The sequence below is a fragment of the Nicotiana tabacum genome, chromosome 18 (assembly GCF_000715075.1).
Source record: "Nicotiana tabacum cultivar K326 chromosome 18, ASM71507v2, whole genome shotgun sequence".
Taxonomy (NCBI): domain Eukaryota; kingdom Viridiplantae; phylum Streptophyta; class Magnoliopsida; order Solanales; family Solanaceae; genus Nicotiana; species Nicotiana tabacum.
Window position 1 is genome coordinate 242,543 of NC_134097.1, and position 15,473 is coordinate 258,015.

The 15,473-nt window shown below is 35.4% G+C and overlaps 3 protein-coding genes across 3 annotated transcripts; 1 reads left to right on the forward strand and 2 right to left on the reverse strand.

Annotated features, from left to right (window-relative positions):
• Window positions 1-721: 721 nt before the first annotated feature.
• On the reverse strand, window positions 722-6,868 carry LOC107774104 (putative LRR receptor-like serine/threonine-protein kinase At1g56140). Its single transcript, XM_016593571.2, has 7 exons — window positions 6,551-6,868; window positions 5,542-5,730; window positions 5,323-5,453; window positions 4,853-5,066; window positions 3,891-4,122; window positions 1,360-1,510; window positions 722-1,271 (listed from the first exon to the last, which is right to left on the reverse strand). The coding sequence occupies exons 1-7, from the start codon at window positions 6,573-6,575 to the stop codon at window positions 963-965; spliced, it is 1,251 nt and encodes a 416-aa protein (XP_016449057.1). The 5' UTR covers window positions 6,576-6,868; the 3' UTR covers window positions 722-962.
• A 2,223-nt stretch (window positions 6,869-9,091) lies between these two features.
• LOC107774105 (putative pentatricopeptide repeat-containing protein At3g15130) lies at window positions 9,092-12,797 on the forward strand. Its single transcript, XM_075236520.1, has one exon. It carries the CDS (start codon window positions 9,470-9,472, stop codon window positions 11,549-11,551), a length of 2,082 nt encoding a protein of 693 aa, XP_075092621.1. The 5' UTR covers window positions 9,092-9,469; the 3' UTR covers window positions 11,552-12,797.
• Window positions 12,798-13,533: 736 nt separating this feature from the next.
• Window positions 13,534-15,099, reverse strand: LOC107774106 (putative UPF0481 protein At3g02645). Its single transcript, XM_016593573.1, has one exon. It carries the CDS (start codon window positions 15,097-15,099, stop codon window positions 13,534-13,536), a length of 1,566 nt encoding a protein of 521 aa, XP_016449059.1.
• Window positions 15,100-15,473: the final 374 nt, after the last annotated feature.

Sequence of the window (15,473 nt, forward strand, 5' to 3'; positions counted from 1 at the left end):
TCCTCAAAAACACTTTTTTTCTTTCCAAAAGCTTGACCAAACATCTCAATTTTTGACCAAAAGTGCTTTTGGAAGGAAAAAAAAACACTTTTGGCCCAAAAAAAAAGCTTGGCCAAAACAGGCTATTAGTTAAGTCTCCATTAGTGGAGTAATACATTTTCGAGACAAAAATTTACTATAACCATTAATATTGCGTTAACTAAAACATCTAAACCATTTACAAGGTTATGACCATACTAAAAATCATTATTTAACCCCATATTTCTATGTTGTTTTCATATTTGCAAAGAAAAGTTAATCTAAATTAAGGGAGAAAAATCATAAAATTTAAAATTATTTTAGATAATCAGAAAAATATAGTACAATGAAACACACTTAATAACCTACAATATCTTATTATATCTTATGTATAACGTTCATTTTTAAAATTTATGTCTACTAATTAATATTGTGAAAGGATTTTATTCAAAAAAATTATTTTTTCTGTATTAAATATTATTCTGATATACATAGAATGTAATCTAAAGGGTGGGACGAAGACCCTCCCTTCAAAATTGAGCCAAACCCGTTAGCTCTTTCCTTCTACTATTTTGGTTGAACCAAAAATAGAAAAATGATATTCCTTTCCCTTCTCTCCTTATTTTTACTAGACGGTATTCCTTTCCTTGCTCTTATTCTTCTGAACTAAAGCATTTGTAGACAAATAATTCAGCAAGAGAAGGAAAACTCCCAAAAAATTGCTGACAAAGTAAAACTTCCTCATCAACAAATTACATTCACGATGCAGTTTCAATCACCAAAAACACTTTGCAATCATATTAACTTATTTCCTATACTAATACACTGGCTGTATTCTTATCTACATATACATGTACAAATACTATTGACAACACAAAAGATAAAAAGAATCAGGATCAACCATATTCAATGATTTAGCTTCCAGCGGAAGACGTACAGCACCCTTACTTTGATGGTGAATCACTCTGCAGAGGAGAAGGAAAACCATCTGTTATAATATCCCAAGAAAGCTTATTGTCCTTCCTTCTCTTTCGATCTAAGAAAGCTGGTCTAGTTGGTGTTTCAACTACTGCAACCTTGTGTATCAACATTGCAACAATCTCAGACATTGGTGGTCTTAAATTTGCATGCGGCTCAAGACATAAGAAAGCCACATATATTGTTTGCATGACATCCTTTTCCCCAATGCCATCTTCCCGCATCTTCGGATCAACTAGATCAATTAATCTTGACCTTTCGTATAGCTTCCATGCCTGCACTTGAACAATCAATCTCAAAAACACAACCTTTTCTGTTTCATCAAAAGATAACAAAAACATAAATTAAAGGTAGACAGCCTACATATTCGGGGAGATATTGCATTTCTGAAGGCAAAGAAAGATCTGTATTCTTCCGGCAACTGATAATTTCTAGCACAAGAACACCAAAACTGTATATATCAGCCTTTTCAGTCAATTCTCCTCTAATGGCATATTCAGGAGCTGTATAACCTCTGCACATACAAAATACCGAAAATTACATAAAATCACCCAATCCTTATAATAAAAAGTGTTGATGCGTGTCTATAAATTAATGCTTAAGGAGTTCATGAAATGAAAAAGTACCCCCTCTCCCCACATGGTGAGCGCATCCAAAAACACTAAAATGTTTTTTACAGATAGCAGACGGCCGAGTTGAGAAGGAAAGCCAAACTGCTTCAATCTTGTGAGATACGACACTAAAAATACTGTCTCAACTGTTAAAACTTGTCTTCACATATTTTGATTGCGGAGAACAGTTGTAAAATCACTTCTACTTTTTTCTTTCTTTCTTGAGTATGAGCTAACAATTCCAGTTATTTGGCAATACATTTTTTTCTGCTGGTGCTTCTCTGTTGCACAGACAGCAAGTGGATACAGTACTGATTGACGTCATGCAGGAATAAGAGCTTTTGTCACCTTTATTTTTCCTTGTGCACGCTTAGACATGAAAATATTTTACAAGAATAGAAAAATCCCTTTGCACAAGTTTAGCATGGAACTTCATTCTGTGGACAATATAGTAATCTAGCAACATTCATAAATTTATCAGAAGATTTCTCAAAATAAATTCTCTATTCTTCATGTATATATAATAATATCATACTTATAGCTGCAACTGCTAAATTCAATTCTCTAGAAGACGTGAAAGCAAACAAATCGAAGAGGATTAAATTGTAAAAGCGACGCTTGACTAACAGCACAGTATAATCATTTGTGAAATGGAGCAACTAGGAGTTGAATTTAGAGGAGTAATCTACGAGATTTATATCTGGCTTCCTAGTGCTATTTCATACTTTCTTCTTCATGTCATCTTTTTTTTTCACTTTTCACGGTGCATGATCAATAGCACCATCTCTATCACAAATTATAAGCAAGGAAGTCCACTGCGCTTGCTGAAAGTCATCCTATCTAATGTAGCCCATCCCTAATAAAAGGTACCACAAAGCGCAACCTACATCAGCAGCAATATCTTCAATCTTTGCTGCCAATACTTGTGTTGAGTTGTGGACACCTCACTTGTACTTTCCCATTACATCTCATTTCAAGAATAACATGTGTAACAGTGCTTCACCGCCACCTTTGTAGTAGTAACGCATAACTCTGCCCACCAAGGCTTATGCAGATAAGAACAAATCACCCTGTGCTTTTGTCTCTGTTGGGTTTTGAACCCTGGTCTCTAGGGTTTGCACCCACTTCATTGACCACTAGACCACACACTTGGGTGCAAAACACTCGGTAAGTTTTTAGATTTCTTTATAGTTTATTCTGTGGAAGAAAGCATGATAATAGCCCATGAACCTACTTTGACAAGATGAAGTTGGTTCATTAAAGTATTGGCCATAAGGATACAGGTATCCCTAAATAAAACTCGTAAGTCATCAAGCTAACTCCATTTGCTGCACCCTTAAGGATACAGGTATCCCTAAATAAAACTATCTTAATATGATGCAGTTGCATAATCCCCTGTCCCTGTTCTAAGAAGTAGTACAGTTAGTTTTTATGGAAGGAGTGTTATCAAAATGATGCCTTGTTAGGTTCCATATATGTCATTTCATTGCAAGAAGCCATCAATTCTAAAAGATTCCAGCAACTATTAACATATATCAACAATGTCCTCATTAAACTTCAATTAACTCCAAGTTTAAGTGTGACAATGCAATTACTTCTCATAGCAGATATGGTATATTAAACCCTCTCCTCCTATTTTGGGGAGAGAGAGAGAGAGAGAGAGAGAGAGAGAGAGAGAGAGAGAGAGAGAGAGAATGCCAATGTAACTTGCAATTGGCAAGAACATTGTAAATCCGTCAATCTGTGACTTAAACACCTGACCGATACTACTGCAAAGCACAACCTCATTTCCTTCTTAGAGATACTGTCATTGACAAATTCCACAGGAAATAATATGTTTTACTAGTGAAAACTATTCTTTAAATAATTTTCACAGTATTTGGATGGGCATTATAGGCAGCATATGGTAGCAGAAAAGACAATAAGGTTCTGATGGGGCATATTGGAAGAGTTTTGGTAATAGTTGTAAGTAGCAACTGATAATATTGCTTATGTATTGGTAGGAAAAAAGTGGTATAGAGTAAGAGTTGAGGTCCTTGTAGAAGAAAATCAGTTCCAGGCCTACAAAAGTTGTAAAGTTGAGATAATTATAAGCGATAATTCTTTTCCCTATAAAATATTTTCCGAGGAGAACATATCTAACAATGTAAGACCACGCAGTAGGAAATGATTAATCAGGAAAGTTCCCTAGTCATACCAAACACACCCTTTCCAAAGAGCTTCTATGTTAAATGTGTTATTTTGAGATAGCATAATAGACTATTCAAGTGAGAAAACACTTACAAGGTTCCAGCAAATGCAGTGCTGAGATATGCTTGATCTTCAGGGAAAAACCTCGCTAGGCCAAAATCTCCAATTCTTGGTTGGAATTTGTCATCCAGCAGAATATTGCTGGCTTTGATGTCTCTGTGGACAATTCTAATGTGTGAATCCTCATGAAGATACTGTAGTCCTCTTGCGATCCCTAAAATTATCTGGTGCCGAGTTTTCCAGTTAAGGAATATATTACTCTTTCCTGTGAAAAGCAAACATGACAACCGAAATCCAGGCTAGACCAGAGACTCAGAAATTAAGAACATTCTAGAAGTACATGCAGCTATTCATAACCCTGGGGATGTTATACCAGTAGTTTTTGTCTGTCTCATGGAAATTATAGCAGACGGAAATGCTGAGTCCCCAGTTCCTATTTCTTCTTCTTGTTTTCTTTCTTTTAGGGGGAGGGGAAGAGAACTACAAGTCATGGTACCCACTATCGAGAGATATACAATTTGTGTCACAAAGTTGAAGTATTAAAAGTCGTGGAATAAAGAAAAAGAAATTGCAAGCTACTGTAATTTGTCCTCAAAAGTGTAGGAGACAACTAGCAAAAAAGATTCGGCTCTAAAACCTTGGGTAACCAAGTAGTGAAAACTTTTCAGGTCAAAGCACACAGAACTCACTTTTTCATAAATGAAAGCAAGGGTCTACAATCTATCATTCAATCTTGAACCCAAATAAGATGTAATGATACTCCATGAGAAGCAGCACAACAATGAATATAATATGACGATATCATTCAAGGGTACGAACATATGGGTTTCAAGAGTGATACAGATGCATAAAGGTGCAAAGAAAATGACATTCTGATGTCTTATATTCACTACTTCTCAATCCGTTTGGCTCCTTTCATTCTTATAGCTATCCGAGTTCAGAACTCAAGAAGCAAGAACTTATAACAAGTCCGATAGGAAAGAGAAATATAATACCATATAATATTTGGTCCAAGCTCCTATTCTTCATATATTCATACACGAGCAGCCTCTGAGCCCCATCTGAGCAACAGCCGAGAAGGCGGACCAAATTCTTGTGTTGTATGCTTGTTATCAGTCGCACCTCTGCAAGGAACTCCCGTTCCCCTTGCTGTGATTTGTCAACAGACAGCTTCTTGACAGCAATCAACTGTCCATCTCCTAGCTTCCCCTAAGGAAAACAAAACCTTGTTTAGAGTATCATGTATACAGTATAGTCTGCATTAAAAAAGGGATTCTAGACTCATTTTTAAAAGTGTTTAGACACATTAACCTTAGATGCTGTCTCATATCTCAAGATCTCATAACAGAGCCAAGGGACTAAAGGATAGTTCATACATAATTATAACTTTATCCATGTAAGAAACAGTGTAATCAGCTTTAACACAAAAAAAAAAAAAAAAAAAAAGGCTGCAGAAAACTAATACCAAGTAAACTGGACCAAATCCACCACTTCCAAGTAGGTTATTTGAATGAAAATTCTTCGTGGCCTTCTTCAACGTATGGAAGTTAAAGTAGCTTATTGTACGAAGATGTACACTAAGGGCATCACTCGTGCCTGTAACATTTGAAAAAAAGGCTTTAGTACTATTTCATTCTGAACAACTATAACAAATTTAATATATTCGACAGAGCATCAGTGAAACCTGGAGGCTTAGCTGTGCGACTAATCAAAGCTCGCAGTTTTCCTTGTTTGAAAAACTTGCATAGGATGAGTATGAGAACAACCAGGATAATAAGAATAACGAGGCTTCCAAGAAAAAAGAACAAGCCCGAGTAAGGCTGCTTAGATGCAGAGTTCTGCAACACACGTCTTGATGGTAATGGAGATATAACTGTATCCGCAAAGGACAATTTAATCAAGCTAAAACTAAGTTGAAGCGGTATAGATTTAATATATCAAAGCTGAAGAGAGCTAGACTATGCAAGTGCATATATTATGCCAAGCTAAACATAAGCATTCTAGCACCTGACACTTGTAAGAATGCTGTCTATTAAATTGAACTGCACTCCTACAATCCTTTTAAGTAGAAAGCAATATATAAATTTGGAAAACACAAAAATTCGTTATATAGCACCTGACACTGTAATTCTTAGGTTCTTAGTTAAAAATATATGCATTCTATTTTTATGATATGCTTCTTATTAATAAACAGTAATATAACATTAATTTTAGAAGGGCATCCTTGGCGTAACTGGTAAAGTTGCTGACATGTGACTAGGAGTTCACGGGTCAAGCTGTGGAAACAACCTCTTGCAGAAATGTAGGATAAGGCTGCGTACAATAGATCTTTGTGGTCCGGCCCTTCCCCGGATCCCGCACATAGCGATAGCTTAATGCACAGGGCTGCCCTTTTATAACATTAATTTGTCTTTCCATCAAAGTAGAACCTGGTTGTTGAAGTGGGAAGAGAGCTATAAGGTTTCAGGTTCAAATCCCAACCTACGCAAAAAAATACTATGTGATTTTCTCCTATTTGTCTGTCTAATCCTCGGTGGATAGATTAGTTGCGCGTAAGCTGGCCTGCACACCATCGTTGTCATTTAAAAAAAAAAAGATATCACTAAATCTAGCACCCAAATGAAAACAAATGCAGAAAAAAAAAATGAGCATGACAACTTTTCATTCAATAAAGAGAAGCCCGAAACCCAAACCTTCAACATATGATAAACGGGGCATATCTCCACCAATATATCTGTGAAACAGTTAAAGCTTTTTGGGCTGTGCTTCTGTTTCTGAGAATGTTTCTTCGTTTTCCAAGATTAAGGAAGGGAGATATTGACGGAGAAGAAGGATACATAGGAAGAATCGAAGAGCTTGGTGCTGTCGGAAAATCCAGAGTTGCCAGCACAAAATCTAGACAAAAAAGAATTACTAGTATTAGTTGTCTTGTTGTTTGAGTCTTTGACTCTTGATTATGGAGGACGGCAGAACTAGAAAATGATAGTGTGATTCGCTTACACCAATGCTGTTTCTGCAGTTAGCCCGATGTTCTATAGACAGTTTTTCAAATTAAAGATCTTACTACTAAATTTTTAATTTTTTTTTTTAAATTGAAATTTTACTTGTTCAAATCATTTACTAGTAAAATATTATTATAGGAGAAATTATCTAATTATTTGAAAACGGGAGAAAATATGAAGTTCCTTGTAATACTATTTTGTCATATAACATTGTATATTAAAATTTAAATCATGTGAGTCGGAAGATCATATTAGTGGATTAACATTGTGTAATAATTTAATCTAATTCCTAGTGGAGAAATATTAAATCATACTACTAAAATTTTAAAATACAGTAGAACGTCTCTAAATTAATATTATCGGGACCATAAAATATAATTATTTTATAGAGGTATTATTTAATCGATAAATTAATATTTATTAATTTAAAAGTGTTTTCGAGATTCAATTACATCAAAATTAACCTTCTTACTAATTTATGTATCAGATTTATTGAATTAATATAAAAAATAAATTCATTATACATAAAGTACAATGTATGATTTGTGATTCATTGTAATATATTTTTTTAATTAAATGATTCATTGTAATGTTCATTGTTTATTCATTGTAATTAATAAATCATTGTAATGTTCATTGTAATTAATAAATCATTGTAATGTTCATTGTTTCTTAATAATCAAATATTATTCATTGTATTTTTACTATAAACATTCAATGTATGATCGTGAGAGAATAAACTATATAAGCAACATAGAAAATTTCTTCAAACTGTACCCAACAATAGCTTCTCATCTAAAAAGTGTTACAAAATCAACAACGAAAGATCAAACACGTAAAGCACTATATGAGTACAAAAGAGATCATTCCATTGGAGAAAACAATGTTGATGATGAAGTTGAAGAAGATAAATACCTTTGGAACCAGTTACGCGTAAGGAAGCACTTATCGCATCTAGAACTCTTCACAATTTTTTGGTGCAGTTCGAGAAGACAATACCGAAACTTTTGGATTCAATAAGAAAAGTTAGATATGAGCTTCAACTAGATTTAAATTTTAAGAAAAAACAAAAATACTATAATCATATTTCACTAAATTGTCGTAGATATTTTTGTAATTTAAAGAATTATTAATTTATAATATTAATGGACCATATATTTATATAGGGGACTTCCGAAAATATATTATCTTATTATTTTATCGAAATCGGTAATTTTTTCCACTGGCCCAAGTCGGGACCCGGGAAAAATATTATCTTAGAGAGTTTATTAATTTACCAAGTATTAATTTAGAGAGGTTCTACTGTAGTTTCTTTTTGCGTCATGTAAGTTGGAAGACTACGAGCTCCTAATAAAATTAGAACAAAACACATTTATTGGACAAAGTACAATGGAAAAAATTAGACAGAAGTCGTTAATAATACAAGCAAAGCAATAAGTCGCATATGCAGAATGCATTTTATAAGTCGCATATGCAGAATGCATTTTATAAGCCGCATTTGTTGAGTGCGATTTATGTTCGCTTAAAACATTCCTCAGTTTTTACCCTATTTTTTATTTTCATTTTATATTTCCTTATTAGTTACTTATAAGTTTTCTTTTTAATTTATCCAAAAATAAAGTTTTTTTTTTCTATATAGAGCAATGAGTTATTCTTTAATGTATATATTTATTATAGTCCAACAAAATTCAAGTGATAAAGCATTACTGAGTACATATGCATCAAAGTAGTTAAGTTACACTTCTTTATCTGGAAGAGTTAAAATTTGAAATGAAAATTTACGGTGTTATTACGGAAGTTAGAAATGTGAATCGAGACCGAAACGCGACTTATAAAATCGAAATTACCAAATACGACTTATAAATCGTATTAAATAAGACTTCGTAAATGCAACTTATAAATTACTATATATGAATGCGAATTGTAAATTGGAATCAATGCATGCGACTTATAAATGAAATATGATTTATAAATCCCAATACATGAATCCAACCTATCGCAATAGATGAATGTGAATTATAAATAGCAATAGGAGAATGTGATTTATAAATCGCACGACGCGAACGCTGGGCATGAATGGCCTTATTAATCGCAATCAACGCGAAAAATCACGATCAATTAATGCGATCCATGATCGCAATCAACGAATGCGACCTATACATCCCAATCAGTGAATGCGACTTATACATAGCAGTAAGTGAATACGCCTTATACGTCGCAATAACTGAATGCCACTTACAACTCGCAATCATGAATACAACATATAAAACATTACGCGAGTGCAAATTATAAACCGCAATATGTGAATGCTACTTAGTGCTCCCAAGAAATTAGAACAGTCTGTATTTGTCAACTAAATGAAAAGTACAATAAAAGTTCGAAATTTATAAGTCGCCGAAGAAATTAGAACAGTCTGTATCCGTCAACTAAGCAAAATGTACAATAAAAAATTTGATTCCTATTTCATTGAATAGCTAAACTTGGAATGACAATTTCCTGAGTTTCCAATGAGATGACAAATATTTAGACATTTTTTTTAGTGTCGTAAGTGATTTGAAGGTTTCTGTTGGTCATTTGAGTAATAAAATGCTATAGCTCTCTGATAAGAATATGCAGCAAGGTACGATTGTAGTAATGAAGGAGAGGCAAAAGTTGGCTGAACTTCTAAGAAATTGTTCTAAGAATTTGATTTTGGATGTGGGAAAGCAAGTTCATGGAGCTGTATTGAGGATGGGTTATGCATTTGATTTGATGATAAACAATGATCTCATTGGCATGTATGGGAAATGCAGCAGAATTAAATTGGCACGCTCAGTGTTTGACAAAATGTTTGAAAGAAATGTGGTTTCTTGGACAGCTTTGATGTGTGGGTATTTACAACGGGGTAATGCTCATGAATCCTTGTTACTTCTCTCTCGAATGGTTTCTGCAAATGTAAGACCCAATGAATTCACTTTATCGACTAATTTAAAGGCTTGTGGTTCTATTGGTGCTCTGGAGAATGGACGACAGATTCATGGGTTGTGTGGTAAAAGTGGGTTTGAAAAGTATCCAGTTGTGGGCAATTCAATTATTGATATGTACTCAAGATGTGGGAAAATTGGTGAGGCTGAAAATATGTTTCATGAAATGCCTGAAAGGAGTCTTATAACTTGGAATGTAATGATAGCAGGGTACGCGACTGGAGGATTTGGTGATAAGTCTTTGTTTCTGTTCAAACAAATGCAAGAACAAGGAGAAATACCAGATGAGTTTACGTTTGCAAGCACATTGAAGGCGTGCAGTGGTTTTAAGGCAGTCCGTGAAGGAAGCCAAATTCATGGCTTTTTGATAACAAGGGGATTCCTTGTTTCTAGCCAGAAAGTTATTGCCGGCGCGCTTATTGATTTGTATGTCAAATCAGGCAACTTGTTTGAAGCGCAGAAGTTGTTTAGTCAACTTGAACAGAAAAGTGTAATATCATGGACGACGCTGATGGTAGGAAATGCTCAAGAAGGCAAACTACCAGAAGCAATGGACCTGTTCAAGCAGCTCAGGGAAAGTAGCATCGAATTCGATGGGTTTGTGCTGTCAAGCATGATGGGTATCTTTGCTGATTTTGCTCTTGTTGAGCTTGGGAAACAATTGCATTGCTGTGCAGTAAAAGTACCAGCAGGTTTAGACATATCAGTATTGAACTCAGTCATTGATATGTATCTCAAATGTGGCTTAATAGAGGAAGCTGAAGCACTTTTTGATGGTATGCCACATAAAAATGTGATTTCCTGGACAGTTATGATTACAGGGTATGGGAAGTATGGTCTTGGCTTAGAAGCAGTTGGATTATTCAAGAAAATGCATATGGATAATGTTGAGCCTGATGAAGTTTCCTACTTAGCTCTGCTCACAGCTTGTAGTCATTCAGGGCTAGTTCAAGAAAGTGAAGAATACTTTTCAAAACTATGCAATTCTAATCGTTTAAAACCTTCAGTGGAGCATTATGCTTGCATGGTTGACATCCTAGGTCGAGCAGGACGCTTGAAAGAAGCTAAAGTTGTGATAGAGAACATGCCGCTAAAACCAAATGTCGGCATTTGGCAGACACTGCTTAGTACATGTAGAGTGCACAAGAATGTTGAAATAGGAAGAGAAGTTGGGGAGATTCTCTTGAAATTAGATGGCAATAATCCCGTGAATTATGTTTTGATGTCAAACATTTTTGCTGATGCCCGCCGGTGGGAAGAATGTGAGGGATTAAGAGGACTGGTGAAAGCAAAAGGTTTAAAGAAAGAAGCAGGACAAAGTTGGGTGGAGATTGACAAGAAAATGCACTTTTTCTACAATAGAGATGAGACACACCCACTTACAAAAGCTATCCATGAGTTTTTGTATAAGATGGAGAAGAAAATGAAAGATGAATTCGGTTACACACGAGAAGTAAGTTTTTCATTACACGATGTTGAAGAAGAAACGAAGGATGAGAGCCTGAGATTTCACAGCGAGAAATTGGCAATTGGTTTGGCACTGCTTTCGGGTGGGGATGAAATTGAGGGGAAGCCTATTCGTGTTTTTAAAAACTTGAGAGTTTGTGGAGATTGTCACGAGTACATCAAGGGTTTGTCAAAGATTTTCAAGAAAATACTTCTAGTCAGAGATGCCAATAGGTTCCATAAGTTTGAGAATGGAGCATGTTCCTGCAGAGACTATTGGTGATAGTATATTTGTCATGAGTACATCAAGGGTATGTTCAAGCAGCTCAGGGAAAGTAGCATCGAATAGTATTTTTGAGGAATGAAACATGTTCCATAAGGAATTGCAGAGGATGCCCTCATTTTGGATTTTTACCATGGATTCAGCTTTAAACCTTTGGTTTTGTTGTGCAAACTAGGAGTATAATGAAGGGTACAGCAGGTGGTGCACCTAGGAGGAAATGCAGTCTTCTTGTTTGTCACTATGTGGAGATGGACACACTATTGGAACTTGGAAGTATGCTTGGTAAACCCGATTTGGTGAATTATGTGAAGAACTTCAATAGGAGCCAAATTAACATATTCCGAAATTTATAATGCTGGGGCGAGAAATCATTTCAGTTTTTCATAGAGTGGAAATCAGGGCACTTCAAATGTTGTGATGCCTACAAATCCACCTATTTTTTAAAATCAAGAAAGGGTATCCCACTATCTCCACAAGTTGACAAGAATCCATCTTCGGAATATGTCCTCAAAGAGTTTGTAGTAGAGGTGTTTCCATTCATGGTAAAGACAGAGGCATACATGGCAAAGACATACTCTGCGATACAAAGTCATATTGCCTCCATTTGTATATTGGAGCCAGGTTAGGCAGATAGCCGTTACAATCAGTATCCATCCATTGGGGGCACTTCCTGGTAATTCTGAGGCAAATCCAAGAAATGATGGCAGGGGCAATGTCGTCTTGCTAAAACTGGAAAGGAATTAGAAGGAGCCAAGGTTGAGAAGAGAAGTTTTTTTGAGAATGAGGTTGAGAAGAAAAGTGAAGAGTGACAAAAGAAGAAGGAAGACCATTAGAAAAGTAGTCAGTGGAATCTAGGGACAAACTAAGCGACCAACATTACATTTCCCTCAAAGGTTTCAAAAGCAGAAACATGATAGGTTGTTTCAAATTATTGCACTTGAAATAGCTGCATATAAACATCCTGTTGGTTGAAGCATATCTTGAAATAGCCGCATATGTCTGGATTTGTCAAGTAGAGCTTTAACTGAATTTGAAACGTGAGTGGCATTGATGAAAGAATGTAGTGCCATCATTTGGGATTAGCTTCCTCAAATTAAGCTCCAGGATCCCAGAGGTTCAACATCCCAAGCACCACAGGGAAACATTATCTTCGATAGAGCTTTGCTGACTTAGGGTAAGTAGCAACCCCATGCCCCTCTGCATTTCTTTTATGTAAAGTTTCTATCTCATTTTTATTTTAGTTTCTTATTATTGGAGGCATGCTTGTAACCCATTCATGTCATCCAAGTTCTTTAAATTACATCATCATATAAATAATAATGACAAAAAGGAACAAGAAAATACAAATTAAATAAGAGAAACTTTTTGTCTAGCCTATCTTAAACTTGTCTTTCTTTATTATATTTTTCAAATTTTTGTTATTTTTATTTTTAAGTTTATTTTCTTTTTACCTGTGCAAAGAATCTTTTGAAGGAGTTGAAATGGTGGATGCTGTTATCAAATTCATGATTCAGATAAAATGTGAGATTATACTTTCGTTACACAAAAGAATAGTATTAAAGCATAATTGGTAAATTTGTCTGTTTATAAAGTTAAAAAAAGGAGTGCATGTAACGATCTCCTAAAGAAAAGGAAAAAATGGGTATTAAATAAGCTCAACTAACTAGATAAGAGAAAGAGAGGCAGGGAAAGAATTCTTTGACAAGAAACTACACAAGCAAAACAATTAGATTTAAGTTTTATGCACTAACGATGTAAAACATATTTACACAACCAAATCACTTGTAATGTGTTTATTTACATATAAATTTCTGTGATAGCATTAATGGGTAATCTAATAAAATGGTAACTTACTTGTTATAATATACTACGATGATTATATAATTATTTTTTACACTGTCACTGTATTTAACTGAAATCCAAATAAAAGGGGAATTTCCACACAAATTCATCCCACAAGGAATCGATTTATTGAGATCATTCTACTTTCTATTGCCCCAAACATTGTGGCAGCCATATAAAGAGCAAAATGTTTGGAAAATTAGCAGCAACACAACGGAAATGGACAAAGCAGCAGTCAAAAATTTCCAAGAAAGGTAGATGTTTTTCTTCAACCCTCTATGAGCCCTAACTATTAGCATCTGGTCATAATACTTGTTGACTTCCTCCATGGCAATCTCCACATTAGAACTTCTACTAGACCTCACAAATGACATTTGCATAGTACTGAACAAACAGGCAACTTCATTATCAGTCAAATCCCCTTTGATAACACCATTTTGCTTTAGCAACCTCACATTCTCAGCAGTATCTGCAATCCCATTCATTAGATTGATGTATCTGGCAAATTCGAGCTTGGATTTGGACATGGCAGCTTCATAGATCACCAAGTTTCTAAGTATGACTTCTGAACCAGCATTCACAGTGATCACAGGAAGGTACAAAGTTGAAGCAGCTTGTTCAAATTTAATCCTACTGATACCCTCATGGATGGGGCTGCATCTGATTCTCGCACAATGCCATAATCGGGATGCTGATGGGATGGTGATCATCTCATTCTCTTTGTCTTCATTTCTTTGCGTACCTTTCCTAAATAGCCCGGAAATCGTGGACCATGGCATGTTTGCTACAACCTGGTCGATGGGCTTTACAATTTTTTGCACGTTTCTGGGACCTATATTCTCCACGACCTCCAAGATTGTTTCGAAGTTGTGAATGATGCCTCCATGTGTATCTCGATCTTGATGATCACCATCATCTTCTTCTTCATTTATATTGTCATGTTTGATAATGATGGCTGGCATTTCCATTGGAATAGAAGCATAATCTACACGATCATTTAGGATTAAACGATACATAAGATCAAGCAAGTGAAAAGGCTGAGTTCCTTGAACTTTTTTAGAGTGATCATTTGTAGGCAAAGCAAGTGGGGAATGCATTTCACAAAAGCGCCTAAACATGGAAACTAACTCGCTATCTTCTCTATCCTCAGGGGAAGATAGACAGAGAAACTTTCTGATTTGCTTCAAGACAAAAAAAGGGATTTGGTTCTCGAGCATCATGAGGTCTCGGGTGAAAATGGTGTCAATAATCTCCTGATGATCATGCACATTGTCATACGATGAACGAAGGATGTTAAGCAAGAACAGACCATCTATGGCTACTATCCAAGCTAAAGTCTCCTCATCTATGTCCATGAACCGGTTATGACAAGCACGAACAACGAGGTCATTTTCTCTCAGTTTGTCGATCAAGAGGTGCTTGAAATTGAGGATTTGAGCTGGTTCAAGAATCTCCTTAATGGCAGCAAGTTTGTACCTTTCCATTTGATATAGGTCTGGCCTTAAATGGTGATATGGTCCCATGCCAATGAGTTGAGGAGTATAGGCTTCTGGTTTTTGGTCACTTAGTGTTTTGGGCACCTGAAGAACACAGACAGGAGGAAGAAGATTTAAGTCAATGGCAACTTCTTTCTTCAGGGCATTGCTTATGCGTTCTGTCCATCTCCTGGCGCTTGAATTTGAGGTAACAATTGGATCCAATGCCATGTTTATTTGTTAGCTATTATTTGGTAAAACAATGACCAAGGTATATGTATATATATATAGATGGTGTGTGGGAAGTTTTATGTCACGTTTTGTTAATGAGTTTTGAAAATTGATGAATAGTATATAGTAGATTATCAATGATTAGTTTGTTGCTAATTTAACAAGAAAGGAACCTAAGAAAAGTAGTGGAGATAGGGAGTTTCTTGCTTTTTTTCCTTTTGCAAAGTCGATAAATTATATGTTTCGGTAAGAACTCTGAATTTTATACAAACGACATTTCCTTAGATGAACAAGCTTATTTCACATCTGATGTCTCAGCCAACCGAAACCAACTATTTAGGCTAACTTAATTTATCTGCCAGGTTGGTCTACTT

Excerpts from the sequence above, each read along its gene's own strand:
- LOC107774106 (XM_016593573.1), bottom strand. The coding sequence starts at position 15,099 with ATGGCATTGGATCCAATTGTTACCTCAAATTCAAGCGCCAGGAGATGG.
- LOC107774105 (XM_075236520.1), top strand. The coding sequence starts at position 9,470 with ATGCAGCAAGGTACGATTGTAGTAATGAAGGAGAGGCAAAAGTTGGCT.
- LOC107774104 (XM_016593571.2), bottom strand. The coding sequence starts at position 6,575 with ATGCCCCGTTTATCATATGTTGAAG. Across the intron at positions 5,731-6,550 it reads CCGTTTATCATATGTTGAAG|TTATATCTCCATTACCATCA; the intron begins GTTTGGGTTTCG and ends TTGCGGATACAG. Across the intron at positions 4,123-4,852 it reads CTTGGACCAAATATTATATG|GAAAGAGTAATATATTCCTT; the intron begins GTATTATATTTC and ends TGCTTTTCACAG.